This window comes from Anomaloglossus baeobatrachus, chromosome 2 (assembly GCF_048569485.1).
Source record: "Anomaloglossus baeobatrachus isolate aAnoBae1 chromosome 2, aAnoBae1.hap1, whole genome shotgun sequence".
NCBI lineage: Eukaryota > Metazoa > Chordata > Amphibia > Anura > Aromobatidae > Anomaloglossus > Anomaloglossus baeobatrachus.
The window spans coordinates 33975766-33998873 of record NC_134354.1 but is presented as its reverse complement, the minus strand read 5'-3'; the positions used below and the strand labels follow the sequence as shown (position 1 = coordinate 33998873).

The 23108-nt window shown below is 43.0% G+C and overlaps 1 protein-coding gene across 3 annotated transcripts in view; it reads left to right on the top strand.

The window, feature by feature from the left end:
* KCNJ15 (potassium inwardly rectifying channel subfamily J member 15) overlaps nt 1-22758 on the top strand; it is a 93756-nt gene extending 70998 nt beyond the window's left edge. For all 3 annotated transcript variants that reach the window (XM_075334984.1, XM_075334982.1, XM_075334983.1), the window contains one exon: nt 15665-22758. In XM_075334984.1, coding sequence (XP_075191099.1) covers nt 15684-16808 — 1125 coding nt within the window. In that variant the 5' untranslated portion in view covers nt 15665-15683 and the 3' untranslated portion in view covers nt 16809-22758. The remainder of the gene's footprint in view (nt 1-15664) is intronic.
* The last annotated feature ends 350 nt before the right edge of the window (nt 22759-23108 follow it).

Here is a 23108-nt window from a genome sequence, read left to right as displayed (position 1 = left end):
TATTAACACCTACCTATATATAATGGTTGCTACATTCTTAGATCTCTCTGCGGCATTAGATCACAAACCCCTCACTATGCTCCGATCTGTTGGCATTGAGTATACCGCTCTCTTAATTCTCTTCCCTAGTTCTCTGACTTCTCTTTTTGTGTCTTATTTGCGGACTCTTCTTCTTCTCCTCTTCTTGTTGGGATTCCTGTGTATTCAGTCCTGGGTTCTTTCTCAATATACAGCCCTTATTGTGCGATTGAGGGAACTAGATTTGGCTGAAGACGCCCAATCATACAACTCTCCTGACATCACCCGCGCATTACTACAAATTATCAGTAATTGTCTGTCCGCTGTCTCTGACATCACATCCTCCCTCTAACACAAAATCTTTCCAAATTGTAACATCTTGTGTTTAGAGTTTCTACTATTAATGCTACGGCTTGTATCAGTTTCCTTTGAATTGTAAAGTGCTTTGGAATCTGTTGGCGCAATAGAAATACAAATAATTATTTAATTTTATTGTTGTTATTATTATCACCCTATCACATATTTTACAACTTTCTCTTTGTACTTTAGCACAAAGAAACTGGGAGCCCTTCTGTTATCAGGGGACTATGAGGATAGCAGAAAACCGGGGCCCCTAAGCTGACCCTCAGACTAGGGGGGTCTGTGCTATCATTATTCTCAGAGATACCCCTAATGGTGGAGATGTCTGAGTCTGTTTCCTGACCCTGATCCTGACCAGCACTGATCTAATACCCATTTCCCAGGGAGGGCCGGGAGAGGAGTGTGATTTAACACACAGAAATAGACAAACGGGGGAAACCAAAACTCTATCACACAGCCCGCACACACAGAGGTATAATGCAATAAGAGATTAGAAGGAAACCAAGTGCAGGGAGGAAACAACAAGACAACAGGCAACTCCACAACAACATCAAGCACAAAGCAAGTCTTTCTCTAGCAAGTCTGGGAAACCACAGCACACAGACCAACACAGTATAAACTATAGTTGGCATAGGTAGAAGATTTCCTCCAGCCTAAAAATGAGAGAATCAGAAGCGATTGACTTCCTTAAAACATGTAATCAAAGAAGCCTAATGAGCAGGCTAGCAGAGGTTAACTCTTGCTAACCTGTTTATGAATGAGCAGACAGCAGGTTGACACCCAGGTCTGCCTAAGTTGAAACACCAAAGAAACCATGGGACGGAGTGTCAGACTCTGCAATGTGAACAAACATGACAGTCGACGAGTTTGACACCTTCTTGAGTTTACCCCTACTGCGCTCTTGTTTAGACTCTGTACCAAAGGATTGGACCATTCATGGCACCTTTTGGGCCTCAGGGTATCCCAAATACTTAACTCTGTCCTCCCTGACCAAGCTACATCCATTGCTAGGGTTTGAAGTCTCCCACCACCCAGCTACTTGGCTCCCCTCCACACTTAATAAGGATGTATATAATTCGGATAGGCCAATCATCTAAACTTTATGATGGCCTCACAACTTTTCCGAGATGGCAGCTCTCGCCTATGGGAGCGCAAAAAGCATTTTACTTTACTTACTATACAGCACTTACTTGGACTTCTCGTTATACTTTTCTCAAGCCTCCAGCTCAACATTTCTCTTACAATGGACAAGTTCACTATAGCTTCCGAGTTAGCAACATTTATGATGGTCAAGCTCAAGCCTACCAGTTACATGGGTCTCTAGGCACCAGACACAGTTGCCTCCTTTCCTTGGCACCACAACCACTCTATTATAACTTTTTTTGCCTACTTACCAACACAACACTTTGGTGCCACAATGCCCCGGCCTTTGACAGTGCCCAAACCAATGTTGTCCCCTCAATCTGCAGACAAGACATGGCCTAAATCTCTGCAAATTATGATTTTGTAAATGTCTGCCTATGTTTTAAATAGAAGTGATAAAGTACAACACATTGCTCCTTAGTTACTAGTAAGCAGGAACATCTGGCTTGATTTGGCCGTGAGCGTGTTCTTCTGGGAAAATCTCTTGGATAGTAATATATTAACAATTTCCGTACTAGAACTCTAAGAGAAACAGCATAAATTCTCCGATTATCTCTGTCATGTCTCCCTCTATCTATCCATATTAGTTAACTGAGCCGTCATATACATCTAGGGCTCGGTAGTGGACCACCTACTAAAACCTTGTCTGGAGGACACTTGGCCAAGAGTGTTAGTGTTTCAATAACTTTAGCAAACGTTCTCTGGAGGCCACTTGGCCAGTATCTCAGTGTTTCACTAGCTCCAGCCTACAGTACATGTTGGGGTCTTTCCAATTGAGTTTGCCTAGACTGGTCATTTTGCCGATGATATCAAAGGTCGGGTTCAATACAGGTAATCTCCGACTCTTACGCTGTGTACTTTGGGACGGAGAAACTTAGGGTTACTGCAGGTTCCTGGCAGGTTTTACAAGACATCTGCTGGAATCATGGCTTCTTCAAATATGTCTTATGGCCAAAGATACTACAGCTGTCCATACAGATGGTGTAACATGGAGCTCCGAGGTGATGACTGAATATCCAGCTACTTTATATGGATCAGTCAAAGTAGCGTTGGATATTAGAAATGTAGACAATGGAGGCAGCAGATGGGTAATGTACTTGGAGTATCTCCAGGTTTTCTAGTAATGATACCGTCCCCGATTCATTATTGCTTTTTATCTAGTTTAGGGTGTTTACCACCAACTTTTTTTATTTTACTTCATGCCTTTTTTTAAGTGTTGTTTTTTATATAATATACAGAGTATATATACCGTATATACAGTGTGTCCACCCATATCCTGTCCACCGCCATTAACTTGAGAATGGTGGAAGCTAGAGGCATAGAAGTGCTGTCTAGGTATAGTAAAGTAGCCATGTGTCACGCAATAAAACCAGCTATAGCGCCACCTGGTGGAAAACAACGGAGTTATAATTTTTATCTCGAAAATGGAACGAGATACAGAAAAAAAGTGAATTACAAAGTTGTAGGGCATCATCAATTCAATACGAATCGACACCTTGCATACAGAAATGCTATGATTAGAACGTGTAAAACTCACAAGGCTGTGGACGTGAAGCGATACCTCATGGAGATCTTCCTACAACCCAGCCGACACATACCCACTGCTCGCCTCCGCCCCCCGCACACATTACCCCACTCGGTTCCACCCCCCCCCTGCACTCTGCCTTCCGCATGTATACACTGAACACACACACACACATACACACCTGGATAGTCACCTGTCCCCAGCCATGCAGTCCCCAGCACTGACGTCCTCAGCGCAATGGCCCCTCTCGGCTCCGCCCCCCCCACCATCCGCCCTCCGCATGTATACACTGAACACACACACACACACGAATAGTCACTTGTCCCCAGCCATGCAGTCCCCAGCACTGATGTCCTCAGTGCGATGGCCCCACTCGGCTCCACACCCCCCGCACTCCACCCCCCACACACATTACCTCACAGGATGGGGGCACATGTGAGGATGGTGGCTGCACCACGATGGGGGCACATACCAGCATTGGGCCACATCACAGCATCAGCCCACATACCAGGATGGGGGCCATACAAGGATGTAGTCTATACCAGGATGGGAACCAGTTGTTGGCCATGGACAACTGTACGTTGCGTTTTCAAGAGTGACAATGAGATCCAATGTCAAAGTGCAAGTTGTTGACACCCCTTTACAAGGAAAGTTACTTACAGATAGTGAAAAGGTCTTCACACAAAATGCGGTGTACAAAAATATTTTTACTTAACTTTACACTGTTTCTGGCCTTCTTTCATTACAAGCCATGGACATCATTAAACATTAGACTCATCTATTAAAACTGTTCCTTCTGTTGTTTGTCATTTTAAAACCAATAAACAATTATTAGAATACTAAATTAAACCCAACCCATCCAGTCCATTCATTACCTTATTATTCAATCTGCTAACCTACATACACATTCTACACTACCCGATACCTTAGAATCGGGCCACCTTCTAGTGTGTATATATATATATAATATAATATAAATGCAATATATATATAATTTTACTATACTGTTCATCATTGTGAGCGTGGTTTTCGTTTTCCAGATGTTTGCAGCTGATTCATCAACCATGACTTTTTAAAAGGTCACAACATTTTTGCCCCGATGTGATCCAGTCCCAACTTCCCTCACCCGTATTTTTTTGCACGTCAGAAAGTTGCATGTGAAATTTTAAAGGAATATGTGGCTTTTACACTAATAAGGTGAAGAAAAAAAAATGATTTAGACAAAAATAAAGACTGGAACAGTTCAGCATAAAAAAGTCAGCAAATACCAGAATAGGTCATTAATCAATGTCTGATTGGCCGGGGTCTGACACCCGGCATCCCACTGATGAGCTGATCTCAGTCCAAGCAGCAGCAGCAGGAAATGCTCGGTTCCGGAGCGGCTCCGTCCTCTGATAGTGTCCGTGGACGGGTACTGCACATCCACCTCCTATTGATGTGGATGGGAGGCAGATGTGCAGTATCCGGTCGCGGACACTATGAGAAGATGGAGCAGCTCCGGAACTGAGTGTTCCGAGGATCGAGAACAGCTGATCGGTGGGGGTGCGGGGTTTCAGACCCTGGCCGATCTGACATTGATGACCCATCCTAAGGAAAAGCCATCAATGTAAAAGTAGTGGACAACATATTTAAAGGACAATATTTGGTTAGATATGTTTTGCAAATACTTGTATGGGGAACAATCAGCTAAACCCCATTTGCAAATGAATTGAGGGGGACAATTATTTTCTCTTGTGGATCTAAGGAACTAAAGGCTGCTTTACACGCAACGACATCGCTAACGATATGTCGTTGGGGGTCACGGAATTCGTGACGCACATTCGGCCTCTTTAGCAACGTCGTTGCGTGTGAAACGCACGAACGACCGTTAACGATCAAAATTACTTACCTAATTGTTGATCGTTGCCGCGTCATTCCTTTCCCGATAATCGTTGCTGGTGCTGGACGCAGGTTGTTAGTCATTCCTGCGGCAGCACACATGGCTATGTGTGACACCGCAGGAACGAGGAACATCACCGTACCTGCGGCCGCCCGCAATGAGGAAGGAAGTAGGTGGGCGGGATATTCCGGCCGCTCATCTCCGCCCGTCCGCTACTATTGGGCGGCCGCTTAGTGACGTCGCTGTGACACCGAACGAACCGCCCCTTTAGAAAGGAGGCGGTACGCCGGCCAGAGCGACGTCGCTAGGCAGGTAAGTATGTGTGACGGGGATTAACGATATTGTGAGCCACGGGCAGCGATTTGCCTGTGACGCACAACCGACGGGGGCGGATGCGATCGGCAGCGACATCGCTAGCGATGTCGCTGTGTGTAAAGTGGCCTTTACTCTGAATCCTTCTTTTTATTGGGAGATACAAGTTTAAGGGAGTCTGTCAGCACAAAATGACTGGTCAAACCAAGAACAGGCGCTCATTGTATGCTTGACATGGACAAACACATCTCTGCACCTTCCAACATACTTGTTTTCTGGTATCAAAGGAGCCAAAGAAGGGCAAAAATAAATGGAAAGAAAGGAGGTCAGAAGGTGCACTGAACTGCTCAGCATCACGAGGGGTGCACCAAGTTCCTGTGCTTGGTTTGAACAGTCAGTTTCTTTATTTCTGGATGAGAATATCGTGTATGGTCAGCTTCTTCCAGTCTTTAAACAAAAAATTCAATATTTTCAAAAATTGTAAAAGAATCCCGTCAAGGCAATCTACTTTTTTATGCGTTCACGCTTAATGGCCCTTTACTAGAATCAGGTAACAATATCTGCAATGTAAAGCTCAGCTGACATGTTCGTAAATACCTGCATGTCTACTGACCCTGAAGAAAACCAGAAATGAACTGGATTGTATGAGAACTGAGGTTACAGATGTCTCCTGAGATAACGCTCTTTGAGCTCCTGGAAAGATACTCGTATACTCGTACTCAATGTCATTTATTGTCTCACCTGAAAGAGACTGTAGATAAGGTGAAAAGACACAAGAGCTGGAGTATGATATATAGTTTTTGGTAAAAATGGCTCCTCCACTGTCACAATTTGGTGCACAAGTTTCTAAGGTGCATGTACATTGCAATATTCTTGGGAACGCTCAGTCATGATCTTGCAATCGTTAAAGTAGGAGAGGAGAAGGTGTTAACGCCGCGCATTCGCCAGAAAAGATGTAGAATTGTTGATTAATTATTAATTCTTTTATTCCATAGGTCTATGCGTTTCGAAGTATGGAACCTCTTCCTCTGGACCAAAATATCAACAATATTGTTGATATTTTGGTCCTGAGGAAGAGGTTTCATACCTCGAAACGCGAAGACCTATGGAATAAAAGAATTATTCATTAATCAGCAATTCTACATCTTTTCTGGCGAATGCGCGGCGTTAACCCCTTCTCCTCTCCTGCTTTGAAGACTCATCCACGTGGGGCTGCGGCAGCCACCATTATCTTATGTTGTCTGTGGTGGTTGTGACCCTCACAACCACATTAGGTGAGTGTATATTGTTATACATTGCCCTTCTGTTTATCTGGTAAGACCCTATCAGCGCTTCTGTTTTCTAATATCACTATGATCGTGCAATCGAAATAGGCTGCCGATCAATTGATGAACGAGCAAAGTACTCGTGGGTTGGATGAAACAATCTTTTGTGCTGCACAAAAGGTCATCGTTCTCTGCAGCGCATGTGTAAACACGACTCTCGCTGCAGAGAACAATGGCCATCATTGAATGCAGAATTACTGATACTAGTACTGATCGCTCAGTGCACATCATTGAAGAGGTTATCCACTACTTTGCCTATCTGTGATCGGCAGGGATCTGATACCCGTCACCTCCGCTGATCCGTTGTCTTTGTTGTCTCCAGCAGCAGCCGGAAATGTTCAGTTCCGGAGCTGCTCTGCCTTTTGATAGTGGCCGTGGCTGAGTACTGCACATCTACCTCCAATTCATTTGCATGGGTCGGTTGACAGGGCAGCTCCGGAAGTACTCACATCAATAGGAGGCAAATATACAGGACCTGGCCGCAGCCACTATCAGAAGACGGGGTAGCTCCAGAACTGAGCATTTCTGGCTGCCGGACCTAGAGTAACTGATCGGTGAGGATGTCGGGTGTTGGACCCCAACCAATCAAACATTGATAACCTATCATAAGGATAGGCCATCAATATAAAAGTAGTGGACAACCTCGTTAAGTGTGGTCTGTCTATGTAAATATACTAAATTACTTGGTAAATATTTATCAGTCGGCGGACCTTGAATGTCGACAGTCGGTTCGTATAAAATGAGACTTTAGCCGTTTGTTCTTCTGGATCAATATAAAAAAAATTAGAAAAGATGCTTCTAGAAAAAATTGTTGACCTCCTTCAGTATACTTCTTAGTTGTTTGTGCATGTCGGTCTTCCAGTCTTGGGTACAGCAGGGAAGTTACATAATTTTTTGCCGACACCTGTATCTCCCAACTCCCCCATACACATGAACGATGGGCTTGGTAGAGTGGCCATGTATACTCTAAATGAAGGAAAGCAGACTTATCTGGCATCGACTTATTTTACTGAAGTACAAAAGGACCGAGTTCTTGAATTCAAAGTACCCCAATCTTGTGTCCCCTGACATTATCTGATAATGAAAAATTGGGAGAATTAAGACCCCCATAAGCATTAGACTAACATAGACTGACCCTGTTGATATTTACGGCTTCGACTGGTAGTCTGTATGTATGGGCTCTAACGACAGATGATTGTCAGGAGAATTAAGGATCTGGCACGTCCAATTTCAGACTGCTGATCCTTTTGCTCTCTAGAGATAAGTCCCCACCAGAGATTTCCGGCAGCAGCTCTGTCATAGAGAACATGGGAGCACTTGGCAAGGGCTCTTCTTTATGGGAGAACTGGCTGCCAGTCAAATGATCAGAGGAGCCATTGTTCAGCTGATAGCCATCTATCGTGTGTAGGGCAGGAGCCTTACATGGTCAGTCCGGTTGGCTGTTTAGGACAAATATTGTATCTGTATGGTGTCCATCTCCAAATTCATAGAGGAACAAGACTATGGCTGTAACATACTCAAGAATGTGATAGATGGAGAATGGACAGCAGGAAGGGGTGAAGAAGAAAGAATCTGTATATAATTGTGAGTTCTTCATAGTCAACAAAATTGACTTTTTTGTTAGTGTTTTGGTGTAAGTGGAAGACTTGAAGTGGTTATATGGCCATACCAGTAACTGTACAGTCACAATGCATAGGGTGAAGATAACAAATTGATGTATAGTCATCTGCTGTCACCCCTGTGGATCCAGTGTGACGCCCTGGGCAAGCCAGGGGTCACAGGTCATTGCACCACCACACCCTACACCCCAGTTAGGAACACCAAAGCTAAACTAAAATCCTTGTTGCCTTCCTCCAGAGGCTGATGTTCACACCAGGGGGGTGGGCCAGGCAGTTGGCTCCGCCCACCGAGGAGTTCACAGCTCTGGAGGCAGGAAAAACCAGTAGTTAGCTCAGGGAAGAGCTTGAGGAAGAGTCCAGTGAGGGACGGAGAGGAGTAAACAGCTAAGATGAGCTAAAGAAGTGAAAGTAGTGAAGTGAAGTGGAAGTGGTAAAGGAGGAGTAAGAGAAGCTGAAGGAAAGTGAGAACAGTTACAGAAAGGAAGCTTGAAGTGTGTCCCGCTGTGTGCAGGACAGGGTCAGCAAGGTCAGCAACAGTGGTGATTGTCTGAAGGGGTGACCGTTTGGAAGTTCCTGGAAGGACCGCGGACGGGTAGTGACCCGGCGGTCTGGAGCAGCGTACCAAAAGACAGTCAGCACCAGGGCAGGGGCCTCTCGGACCCCGGCAAGGCTAGGAGTCGCCAAACTTGCCAAATCCGTCAGTGAAGGGGACGTAGATCCCCCAACAACCAAGTCCCGAGTGAAGGCAACAGCCCAACCTGTACAACAGAGACACCGCCACCGCCAGGGCACCAGTTTCTGAGGGCCAGCGCCTGCGGGCAAAGAGTAGAGCTCCTCCGGTCCAGCTTGAAGCCGGGGAGCGGGTTACCGGTGGGAACCCATCGCGACCAACAGACAACATTAGGTGCAAGGAAAAGGGACATCACCGCTACCGACTGGGTGAGCAAGTGCAGCCGTCCGTGGGACCGACCAACCAGCCGTTTGTTTACCGAGAACTGTGTCACTGTCTCAGGCTGAGTGAGTACCACAGTGCCGCAAGGCACAGCGCTGCCCCCGCGTCCCTGCGCCCACCAGGCCCTGCATCCTACATATCATCACCGGGCCCCGGGATCACCAACCCCCTACCCATGGAGGGGCAACACAACACCTAGCTGCTCCACATCACCACCCCCGGGGACCCCCGTATTGAGCAGCGGTGGTGCTACAAATCACCACAACCGTGGGTGGCGTCACGGACATTATCCCAACACCCCAAATCCCCTTTCACTCACGGGCGAGGAGCGCCGCTCGAGAACCCCCGGGATCCGGCCCACAGCTCGAGCCACCACTGAGCAGCGGCGGCCGCCGGACCCGAGCAGAAGGGGTGAGCGCGGTGTGCTGACACCCTCCTCCCCGCCCGCGACACCAGCGTACGGTGCTTAAACTGGAAGCCATGACATTATCACTCTCCTAACACAGCACTGCGGCGGAGCATGATTGTTTGCAGCGGTCATATAGCTACAACCACTTGTCATCAGAAAAAGTCACTAGATCACAGGATTTCAGTCGTCTTGTGAACGGTAACATCAAGGCTTCCAGTCTGGCGCAGACCATCAAAATGGCCTCCACTGGATCCACAGGAATGACCGTAACATTATAGCTTCCAGTCTGGCACAGAGCATCAAAATGGCCTCCACTGGATCTATGGGAGTGACGGTAACATCATGGCTTCCAGTCTGGCACAGAGCATTGAAACGGCCTCCACTGAATCCATGGGAGTGACGGTAACATCATGGCTTCTAGTCTGGCACAGACCATCGAAACGGCCTCCACTAGATCCATGGGACTAGAACCATTGGAGAGACAGTAACATCATGGGTTCCAGTTTAGCATGGACCATCGAAACGGCCTACACTAAATCCATGGGATTAACGGTAACATCATGGCTTTCAGTCTGGTATAGATCATTGAAACAGCCTCCAGTGGATCCACGGGAGTGACAGTAACATCATGGCTTCCAGTCTGGCATAGACCATTGAAACAGCCTCCAGTGGATCCACAGGAGTGACGGTAACATCATGGCTTCCAGTCTTGGACAGATCATCCAAACGGCCTCCAATGGATCCACGGGAGTGACGGTAACATCATGGCTTTCAGTCTGGTACAGACCATTGAAACGGCCTCCACTGGATCCACAGGAGTGACATCAGGTGAGTATTGCTCAATCTGTTATGCTCCCCTAAACTTTTCATTATAATCGGTGGGAAAACCCTTTCTTCATCAGTCATAAAGTTGATCCTTTGTTTAGATTCTTATGATTCTTGTTTAGATTCCTAAGTGTTTTTTGGGTTATTGCCATCCTTAATTTATAAGGAAGCGCATAGAAAGAAAACAAAGAAGGATTGGACATAATCCCTTGTGTAAAAGGAGAAGTGCAAATATGTAATAACCAAACAGTCAGATGAGTGTTACATAAAAGGTGTGGAATAATATAATAAAAGACGGACTAAACAGTATGAGAAAAAAACATCAATCAATAAATGCTAAGAGTATATAAAGTACGTGCAAAATAGACTGCAAAGGTATACAAATATACTAGAGTCACGATTTCACTGGGACAATTCAAGGGAATCTTTTACAAAAGGGATGGGATTTACAAAACTTTTTTTTTAAAGGAGTAGGAAACAAAATCAATTCTGCCATTTTTGGTTCCTGGCTTTGCAATATGATATAAATACCATAATTACGGTAATTCATACAATTAATACAAAATTTATGTGGCGTGGGCTCCACTTATGAGAGGTTAGAGGAATCTGTCAGCAGGTTTTTGCTATTTAATCTGAGAGCAGCATAATGTAAGGGCTAATTTACTGATTCCAGGGATGTATCACTTATTAGGCTGTGTGCTGCAGGTTGAAAGCAATCAGTGTTTTATCAGCAGGAGAATATCATCACAGGACTAGGTCTCACATGCAAGACAGTTAAGCTAATCTGTGTAACCCCGCCCCCACCACTGATTGGTAGATTGCTGACCAATCAGTGTGGACAGGAAGCTGCCAGTCAAGGTGTGGGCGGGGTTATACTCAGCTCTGATGTCTTAGGTTTACTACATCTACATCAGACAAAATAGGGATTCTATCAAAACTACAGCAAGCAGCACAGTAAGTAATATATTGCTGAAATCAGGCGTTTTGTCTCTATATTATGGTGCTATCAGATTCCACAGCAAAAACCTGCTGACAGATTGTCTTTAACTAGACATATTTTACAATTTTCCTGTTTGTCCTCCAGATTAAGGTATCTGCCCTTGAGGTTTCAGTGACCTGAATAGTTAAAGTATTGCGCAGAGCAATAAATACTCCTCTTGCTTTAGAAATGTACTGTATGAGAAACTCTTCAGATTCGAGAATGTAAGAATTTGCGGTATGACGTAGGAGTGTAGTGAGATTAGAGAATTTAAGGCAGTGCCTTCTCGAAAGAAAAAAGACTAATATGTTGGTTTCTAGGGAAAATATAGTCCCTACTATTGGGGAAAATGGTAACTTCCTACTGAGTGATGACGATGCTAAAAGCAAAAATATGCACAAAGTAGACTTTATGGGGCTATGGATTTTTTTTCATAGGGTTAAGGATGTTTCGCCATGACCACATAGTCTGGGGGTATATAAATCTGAATACCTTTTGTCTATGGTACACGTAATAGTGAATAGAGTAACATGAGAGTGATTAACCATATTAGAAACATAACAAATAATGCATAAAAAAATTTAACCATATTGCCAACATCGAGGATTTTGGCATTGTTCCCTTAAAGAAACCCTATAATTTGCAGCATCTTGTAAACAGTCAGTCTTGTTGAAGGAATAGAATTTACGGTTTAACCTCTTGCTCTTCAATTCCATCTTCAGTTTGTAGGTAGCTCTAACCCCTCTCCCTAAGCCAAGAAGGTAGGGCTTAAAAATCTTTCTATCTAACTATAGATAGTAAAAGGGGGGAGGCTCCTGCTGCAGTTAATTGTCTTATAACTAGACACAAGACAGTAAGGAGAAAGGGGATGTGGCTGAACTCCAGAGATACATATTCAGTCATGGCTGAAAATGTTAGCACCCTTGAAATTGTTCCAGAAAATGAAGGGTTTTTTTCCCAGTAAGTTATTACAGATTACAGTTACACATATTTTGTTATACACATGTTTATTTCCTATGTGTGTATTGGAACAACATAAAAAACTGAAAAAAAAGCCTATTGGAAACAATTTCACACAACCCCCCCCCCCCCCCCCCAAAATGGCCCAGACAAAATTGTTGCCACCTTTCCAAAATTGTGGGAAACAATTTTGTTTCAAGCATGCGATGCTCGTTCAAACTCACGTGTGGCAAGTAACAGGTGTGGGCAATATGAAAATCACACCTGAAACCAAATAAAAAGGGGAGAGGTAGACTCAATCTGTGTCTGTGTGTGCCACACTAAGTATGGAAAACAGGACGAGGAGAAGAGACCTTGAGAACAAAAATTGGTGAAAAATATCAATAATTTCAAAACTACAAGTCGATCTCCAGAGATCTTGATGTTCTTTTATTCACGGTGCACAACATAATCAAGACATTTACAACCCATGGCACTGTAGCTAATCTCAATGTTCATGAACTGCAGAGAAAAATTGATGAAAGATTGCAACGCACAATCATACGGATGGTGGATAAGCTGTCCCAATCAAGTTCCAAATAAGTTCAAGCTGTCCTACAAGCTCAGGGGGCATCAGTGTCAGTGAGAACTATCCATCCACATCTGAATGAAATGAAATGCTATGAACTAGATCCAGGAGGACCCCACTCATGACACAAAGATATAAGAAAGCAGTTTGCTAAAATGTATGTGAGTAACCAAAATCCTTCTGGTAAAGTGTCTTGTGGACAGATGAGACCAAAATTAAGCTTCTAATAAAGCATATCATCTTACAGTTTACCGAAAATGAAAGAAGGCTACAAATAAAAGTACACAGTACCTAAAGTCAAGTATGGTGGAGGTTCAATTATGTCCAATTTGCCTTTTTTTCTCATTTTTTGAGTTGTTTCATTACACACAGGAAACAAATATAAGTATAGCAAAACATTTAATTGCAATCATTGTGTGGCACAATTTCAAGGGTGCCAACACTTTTGTCCATTACTCTATCTCTCATTTTAATTAAAATAAGAGACAAAATACGATTTAAAGAAGGTAGTGTTTGTAGGGATTGACCCACTACTTTAATACATAAACTTTATCGACTTAAGGCCGCTTTACACGCTGCAATATCGGTATCGATATCGCTAGCGTGCGTGCCCGCCCTTATCGGTTGAGTGTCACGGGCAAATCGCTGCCCGTGGCACACAACATCGCTCGGACCCGTCACACTACTAACCTGCCTAGCGACGTCGCTGTGACCGGCGAACCGCCTCCTTTCTAAGGGGGCGGTTAGTTCGGGGTCACAGCGACGTCACTAAGTGGCCGCCCAATAGAAGCGGAGGGGGCGGAGATGAGCAGGATGACCATCCCGCCCACCTCCTTCCTTTCTCATTGCCGGCGGCCGCAGGTACGGTGAGGTTCCTCGTTCCTGCGGTGTCACACATAGCTATGTGTGTTGCTACAGGAATGACAAACAACCTGCGTCCTGTAAAAGCAATGATATTTGGGAACTGGACAGCGTGTCAATGATCACCGATAAGGTGAGTATTATCGCTCGTTAGCGGTCGCTCGTATGTGTCACACGCAACAACGTTGCTAAAGAGAGCGGATGTGCGTCACGAAGTCCGTGACCCTAACGACATCGCACTAGCGATGTCGTGTGTGTAAAGCAGCCTTTAGCCTGATGTAAAGGCCCAGTCACACACAACGACTTACCAGCGATCCCAAAAACGACGCGACCTGATAGGGATCGCTGGTAAGTCGCTGGGAGGTCGCTAGTGAGATGTCACACAGTCAGACCTTACCAACGATGCAGGAACAATACAGGTCGCAGTAGCGACCTGTATAACGATCTCAGCAGTCACTGACCCTGTCACACAGTGTCAAACACAGCGATGTGTCCTGCCCAGCAGAACATCACCTTTGAAAAAAAATGGCCTGGACCATTCTGCAACGACTAGCGATCTCACAGCAGGGGCCTGATCGCTGGAAGGTGTCACACATAACAAGATCGCTAACGGGATCGCTACTGCATCACAGAAACCGTGACTCAGCTGCGATCTCACTAGCGATCTCGTTATGTGTGACGGTACCTTAAGAAACAATAAAACCTAGACTCACCTCCTGGACTGATAACGTTATTCTGCACTCTGTACTGTGTCTAGAGACAGGTGGAGGAAGAGAGACATTGTCGGATGAGACATCATGAAGTTGTGCTTCATGGTTTAGCAAAAAAATGGAGATGAAGAAAATATGGAATCCCAATTGGCCGAGTATGTTAATATGTGACTCGGTAAACCTCATCCAGCCAGTGGCATCCTCGGCACCTCTTCTTGATCACTACTAGACAACCGATATGGCAGCTTGACTTGCAATCTGCAAATCTCTTTTTTCATCTCTACCGTTGAATAATAAAATACAATAGGGAGAGTAGGTGTCATGCGCTGTCTGGATCCGCCTTCACGGATTATAGCTATGGCATCAGACTTTGTTCAAGCTGCAGAGTCTGACAGGCAACCTGGTCTCTCTTAAGTGCTCAGCTCTGCTGGACATCGGCTGAGTTGTTGTACTGCTCCCAGGTGTGCAACTCTTATGTGAGTCAGGTTGCTGATTACCATCAACAGCAGGTCTCTTCCTATTTAAAGCTGGGAAGTGTGTTAGGAGACCGCCGAAGATAGCTTAAGCATAGCTGCAGCGATCCAGGTCTTTGTGGTTATCCAGTTCATGGTGATGAAGTTGCTATTCTGCATGGTGTGGAAGTTCCCCTGTTGTGTGTTCATTTCCTACCCGTTGCTTTATTCACCTGTATACATATTGTCTATCCTTTGTGTTTGAGTGCAGTGTGTATTAGTTTTCGTTCTTTCTTGTTCGTGTAATTTTTGTGGGGTTTTATTACTGGCTTTCTGGGTAGCTCCCAGGGTGGGGAGTAAGATCAGGGCTCGGAAAGGAGTCAGGGTCACGCTGGGGGCTCAGACCTGGCTACCATCAAGCCTATCTCTGGGATAAGGGACAGCGCAGGATCTCAAGTCTGAGGGCCAGCCTGGGAGCCCCTGTTCCGTCAGTCCATACCCTGTGACAATAGGCTTAAGAAAGAATGCAATGTAAAAGGGGAACTCAAGGAAAAAGATGCCTCAGAATCTTACAGCCATCACAAATGATCTCACAATGATGGATATTTTACAAGATGATATGCAACTTTTTTCCATAGGAAAAGTTGAAATTTGCCACCATCTGTGACTTGTGGGCGGCCTTGTGACACTAGAGAGCCATAGGCTTGTGATTCTTAGATATATTCATATTATTGAACTGACATTGTACTTTTTTGTTTTTCTTTTAGGACTAATCCAGAGCTGACCATGGACATTCCACACTCAGAGATGTCCAGCTACACACTGGTGGCTGGAGATATCCAAACTGAAGTCAGGCCGGACAGGCCGAGGGTGATATCAAAAAGTGGCCACAGCAATGTGAAAATTGACAAAGTGGATGGAGTCCTTTTTCTTTACCTCCAAGACTTATGGACAACTGTGATTGACATGAAATGGCGGTATAAACTCACTTTGTTTGCTGCTACCTTTTTTTTGACGTGGTGTTTTTTTGGAGTAATTTATTTCGTCATCGCCATCGTACATGGAGATGTCCGTGCAGACCCAACTTCTAACCACACTCCTTGTGTAATGAACGTAGACTCCTTCACCGGTGCCTTCTTGTTTTCTCTAGAGTCGCAGACCACCATTGGCTATGGGTTTCGGTTTGTAACTGAGGAATGCCCAGTGGCTATAATCTTGCTTGTGGCACAGTTGGTATTAACCACATTGATTGAAATATTCATCACTGGTACTTTTCTTGCCAAAATTGCCAGACCCAAAAAGCGTGCCGAAACTATAAAATTCAGCAATAAAGCCGTTATTACGAAACATGATGGCAAAATGTGCTTGGTGGTACAGGTGGCTAACATGAGGAAGAGTCTTTTAATACAGTGTCAACTCTATGGAAAGCTTCTTCATTCATATGAAACCAAAGAAGGGGAGAAGATCCTACTCAAGCAAGCCAACATGAGTTTCCATGTGGACTCTTCTTCTGAAAGTCCTTTCTTAATCTTACCGTTAACATTCTACCACGTTCTTGATGAAAAAAGCCCGCTAAGGGATCTCACTCCCGAAAACATAAAGACAAAAGAATTTGAACTTGTCGTTCTTCTCAACGCCACCGTGGAGTCTACCAGCATGATCTGCCAAAGTCGGACATCTTATCTTCCAGATGAGATCTACTGGGGTTACGAATTTGTTCCTGTTGTTTCTTTGTCCACTCAAGGGAAATATATTGCTGATTTCAGTAACTTTGATAAAATCAGAAAGCACGTGGATGAACCAAAAATATACTCTTCAAATTTCGAGAAACAGAGGTTGGAAGAGGAATTAAGGCAGCAAGAAGTGAGGGACAGAGAACATACCGTGACGTCGATACAAAGCGATGTTTGACTTGTCTATGTGTTTCAACTGAATGTGGAGGATGAGTTTTTATCATTATTATGCGTCCAGACTAGAGACTCATTTCTGGAATTGTTTTTTAATTATTCTGTTGTGTTTTTTAAAGTTCGAATTTTGGGGAAGAGGCCAATTTGTAGACTTGAAGAACCTAAGGCCTCATGCCATATTGTATCCATGTTGTACGGTACCTATGGAAATCCAGTGGTGTACAGTTGGGGTTTTTTATAGTTTCTTATGGAATTCTTCAGAAAAACTGTGATCTTTTCCATTATATGCCACATTATGGAAGTATTGTAAGGTGTTGGATGGAGGCATGATGCAACACAAGGAGTGTCTATGATGATGTAATGGTCAACCTTGGAGATCTGTGTGCTACCATCCAACCCCTGGGACCGGATGTTAGGTCTTATGGACATAACTAAATTATGGATTTGTGTTATATGGGTACATAATACAAAACGCATGAGTCCATGAGCCTAATTTCATATACATATCACTTGTTTTTCTTCTGGATTTACGTGGAATTTTGGTCTTTTTTCATCACAATCTTATCAACAAGTATTCTTTTTAAATCAATATATGGTGCTTTATGTAGGCCCAATATGACTCCTGCAGTACCTATGCCTCCATAATAACCATTGTTACTCTATATATATGAAAAAGTTTAATAATTATTAAAAATATTCATCACTTTATTCAGAAATCTATAATAAATAACAGCATGGCGGAACAACAAAGTAAAACTGCCGATGCGTTTCGATCAGTCGGTCCTAATGGCCGAAATGCGTCACCAGTTATAATTTGCTGTTATTTCTAAAGGATCCAAGGGATGCCAGTACAGGTTTGGTTTGTACTCTTAAAGACCTTTAATCCTCTCGCACATGACTCCATTATGAATCCATGTTGTATGGGCCCATAATACGATACCATAGTCCCATAACCTCGATTTCATTCAGGTACCTACAGAGTTTGTTTTTGTATATTAAATTATGAAATATCCCATGAGATAAGCTAAGTATTGTCCCCTAGAAATAAATGTATATTGCCGTTTGGTGGCACCATCCACCACATTTGGTGCCTTCAACTTTGAAATATGGAATCTTGAGGACTTCATGTTCTTCAATCAAGGTGTGGGGTTACTGATCTTGACTTTGTCATGTGCGTATGGCCAAAGATCGAATTAAAAATCTAAAATACTGTTGATTTTCAGAAAAATTAAAAAGGATTAACTTGTTATATGTCTTGTTTCGTAAAGGTTTGATGAACCCATAGGCCCACATATCTCATGAAGCTGTGTACTATGTTCTCAGCCTGTGGAATAAGTATTCAAGGAGGTATCCACTTTGTTTTTGAGGGGTTCTTGCCCTTTCCCTTGGCTGTACTTTTAATGACATTGATGATACTTTGATGCAATGTACTTCTGTAGGGAGTACTTGGCTTAAACTTGCTTTGTAAAGGTTTGATGGACCCATAGGCTCACATATCTCATGCAGCTATGGACTATGTTCTCAGCCTGTGGAATAAGGAATCAAGGAGGTATCCACTTTGTTTTTGAGGGGTTCTTACCCTTTAACAATTCTGAACTTCTAATGACATTAAGGATACTTTGATGTAATGGATTTCCGTAAGGAATACTTGGCTTAAACTTGCTTTCTAAAGGTTTGATGGACCATAGGCCCATTTAGCTCATGCAGCTATGGACTAGGTTCTCAGCCTGTGGAATAAGTACTCAAGGAGATATCCACTTTGTTTTTTGAGGGGTTCTTGCCCTTTCCCAATCCTGTATTGAGGATACTTTGATGCAATGTATTTCCACAGGGACTTAAAAATAAGCAAAAAAATCCACCTCTCTATACTGTTAATTTTATATATGGATTTATGCAATAATTTATGCAATGATGTGTATTATAAAACTGGAGAACAATTTGTATATATATATATATATATATATATATATATTTATATTTATATATATATATTATATATTTTATATATATTATATATATACATATATATATATATATATATATGTACACTGTATATACATAAATAATACGAACAAAAGTCAGCCGAACCACTGAGTAACACAAAAAATTATATTTATAGAAAATGGCAATATTCTAAAATATATAAATATAATATATACTGTATATATCGTTGTTCCAAATCCTTGCGAGTAGGAACGATAGGATAAAACCTGTAAGATGTTGAAATAACCTCTGTGCAATAAATATTTTCTTATGAATGGTATTGTATGTTAATGTCTAGCAGATATATCAGCCCCAAGCCTTCCCCTGAGTACATGGATTGTGAACGCCCAACATTGTCTCTTGTCTCTGCACCTATTTCCCTTATCATCCAAAACTCTAAAAGGGAAAAGACATCATATTTTTTATTTTAATACTTTTTTTTAACATTTCGTTGATTCCTATATTCTCTAGCTCACTTGTTAGCTTTGTTGTTTAGACTGGGACAGAGTAAGCAGGGTCATGTCATTTTTATTTCAGATTTGGTACATTTATGACGGCTCTTTTGTACTGCTGGAAGCCTAAGAATGGCTTGATAGTAATACTATACGTTATAAAACCTTGTCTATATATATATATATATATATATATATATATATATATATTACTATGCCCTGGTTTCCAGTGGAGGGCGCTGTCCTTTGTCTTCCTGGAAACTATTAAATTTAATTGACTCCCAGTAATTTCAGTTGCCATAAAGCATATACTGCTTTATAGTCTGTGCAAAAAAAGTGTGTGTCTTGGGTATGGCCGAGAGTTTTTTGGTAGAAAATGGTGTTACAACATTTATAAAAGATCCATTATGTTATTATGCACTAATGAAGCTAAAATTAAACATATAACACATTCCCTTTAAGGCTGACCTATTTCTTGCAGCCTGAATGACATATATCTAAAAAGGCAGTCAGATATACTATGCAGAATATTGATTAACTATTAAACACTTCACTATCGCCTCTCATAAAATGATATCATGTGGGTGCAAGGAGCAGGCTCAGGAGCTGAGCGCGCACCATAACCGGCATCTTCTTGCTAGCTCTGATCGCTGCTGTTTACCATTTAGTTGCTGCTGTGAATCACTAACAGCTGTATTAAATGGTTGCCAGTGCGATCTTGTGCCAATACTATGGCGCCCATCAGTTAATGGGTTACATTGGCTGCTATGAAGCCCCCCGTCTGTGGCTGGGCTTCATACAAAAAACACAATTGATCTATATATTGTAATATAATAGTATTACAGGAAAAGTAATGTAAGTGCCAGCAATCAAGTGATCACAGGTGGACTAATAAAAAAAAAGTAGAAATTAAACAATAAGTTTTTAAAAAATATTTAAAAAATATACAAGTTGAAAACTACAATTCGTACAGTAATGACCAAACTGTTATATGGCTATATTGATGGAGAGAAAAAAAGTTATGGCTCTTGAAAAAAGTTAAGGAAAAAAAAAAAACAAGAGCAAAAAAAATGGAACAGTTCCTGGTCATGGACAGAAAGGGTAGTCACTGAGCTGGAATATATGTGGTTGCTAGGCAACTAAATGTAAGATGCTTCTAGAACACACTAAGGGACGTAAACAGATTTAAACTCTTGAAGAAAACAGTTCATAAAGCTGCTTCATCATCTACATTTCTAGCTGTGACAAAAAAATGTAGGAGTAGCATATCCCATAGCCTTGTGTATCCATACACGTTAGATAAGTCATCCAAAAAGGCCAATTTTAACCATTGTTAGTTTCCTCTGATGAAAGTTGGTTGGGCATGTTGGATTTATTTTTGCCCAAGGATCTGCACTTGAAAAATATTTAAGGTGACTTCCATTTTTCTAAACTGTAAAGGGCCATTTAAAGGATAAAATAATAAAAATATGTCCTATTCACCTTATCGCTCCTCTCTACGGCCCCTCCGCTCCTCACTATCACCCATCAACTTCTCAGTGCATCCTCTAATCTATGCTATGAGTGCTGAAAACCCCAGGACTCTCACATTGTTCCAGGACTTCCGACACAGACGAGTACTTGTACGGTTCTGCGCATGCGCGCAGTCATGGCACATGTTATATGACCTTTCTCATACTTGCGCAGAACCCTCATGGACCTCATCACAGCCGGAAGTCCCAGATGAGTGTGAAGGACAGAAATGTGAGCGGTGAGGAGTCCGGCTCAGACGAGGCCTGGGACGGTTTTGCGCATGCATTCAAGGTCATGATGTACATTATGGGACCTTTCTTATGCTTGCGCAGAACCCTCACGGGCCTCAGCAGACCCAGAAGTTCCAGCTCAGTGTGAAGGACAATGAGGAGCCAGACAGGTGAGCGGTGAGGGGACTCCGACTCAGACATAGCTGGGGACGGTTCTGCACATGCGCGCAAGGTCATGGCACACATTATGTGACCTTGCACATACTTTTGCAGAACCCTCACGACCCTCATCAGAGCCAGAAATTTCAACTGAGTGTGAAGGACAGTGAGGAGAGGAGGGGCAAGAGATTTGAGCGGTGAGAAATCTGGCTCAGACTATGCCCGGGGATTGTTCTGTGCATGCATGCAAGGTCATAGCGCACATTATGTGACCTTTGTCATGTTTTTGCAGAACCCTCTCAGGCCTCATCAGAGTCGGAGGTCCCAGATCAGAGTGAAGGAAAGTGAGGAGTGGAGGGCCTGGAAAGGTGAGCAATGAGAAGAATCTGGCTCAAACGAGACCCAAGACTGTTCTGCGCATGGGCACAAGGTCATGGTGTACATTATGTGACGTTTTTCATACTTTCTCAGAACCCTCATGGTCCCCATCAGAGCCAGAGGTCCCAGCTGAGTGTGAAGGACAGTAAGGAGCAGAGGGGCCAGAGAGGTGAGTGTTGAGGAGTCCGGCGCAGACAAGGCCTGGGATGTTTTCGCAAAACCCTCACAGGCCTCATCAGAGCCAGAAGTCCCAGATCAGAGTGAAGGAAAGTGAGGAGTGGAGAGGCTAGAGAGTTGAGCAATGAGGGGAATCTGGATCAGACGAGACCCGTGACTGTTCTGCGCATGCGCACAAGGCCATGGTGCACATTATGTGACCTTTTTCATACTTTCTCAGAACCCTCATGGGCTCCATCAGAGCCAGAGGTCCCAACTGAGTGTGAAGGACAGTAAGGAGCGGAGGGGCCAGAGAGGTGAGTGGTGAGGAGTCCGGCGCAGACAAGGTCCGGGATGGTTCTGCGCATGCGCACAAGGTCATGGCCCACATTATGTGACCTTTCTCATGCTTGTGCAGATCCCTCATGGACCTTATCAGAGCCAGAAGTCCCAGATGAGAGTGAAGGACAGTGAGGAGTGGAGGGGCCAGAGAGGTGAGCGGTGAGGGGAGTATAACAATTTTTTAAACATTTTTTTACATATTACTTTTATTATGCTTTGGGGTCAAAGTAGAAGTTTGGAGAAAGATCTGAGCCAACAGCAGAATTAAATTTATGCCTAATATGTTAATAATAATAAACATTATAATAACCAATCAGAATCATCCAGTTATATTTGTATGAAAACTGTATAAAAATAATAAAAAAAGATTGGTTGTTCATTTTGATAACACCGAGCTGCTTCAGCACAGGGACAAGAAGAGTTGTCATGGGGAATTTTCCTAAATTGATAAAACTCAATAAAGTAGGACTCCGTATAATTTCTGTTTTGTGTCAAATACTGTTGTGATCAGTAGGAAATCTGATCGGCTGCTAATGTTTAAGGATTTGCTCATAAATCTCTGTAAATATGTTTTATAAATGATGCATAAAATTCACCATATTTGATATATCATTTTGGTATATTGCTGTTAAAAGGTGGTGGACGAAAAATGAATGTAAAGTAAAATTTTAATATTTTTTTTTTCTTTTTTTTGCCGATGTCAATGTATTATGGCAAAATTTGTACATTCTGCACTGACCAAATAAATGTTAAATTTGAAATATTTAATGTCTTGGAAAAAAAATTAATATTTTGCATTAATTATTTATTTATATCACAATATCTTCGAGTGATAATTAGGAGGAATCAGAGGCTCCTATATTCTGGGCAGAAAATTTGGGCACAAAAGTGGCATTATTACTTTGGAGAAGGCACTCAAGGGGGCATCATTTCTTTCTAAGTGGGCAATAATAATACATTCATACTTTCTAAAGCGGGCACTTTATTTCTTTTGAGTGGTCACATAGGGGGCATTATCACTGTGTTAGGGTATACAATACATGCCTTGCCCCCCGCTACACCCCTTCACTGATGTTTGCTTCCCTGGCAGAC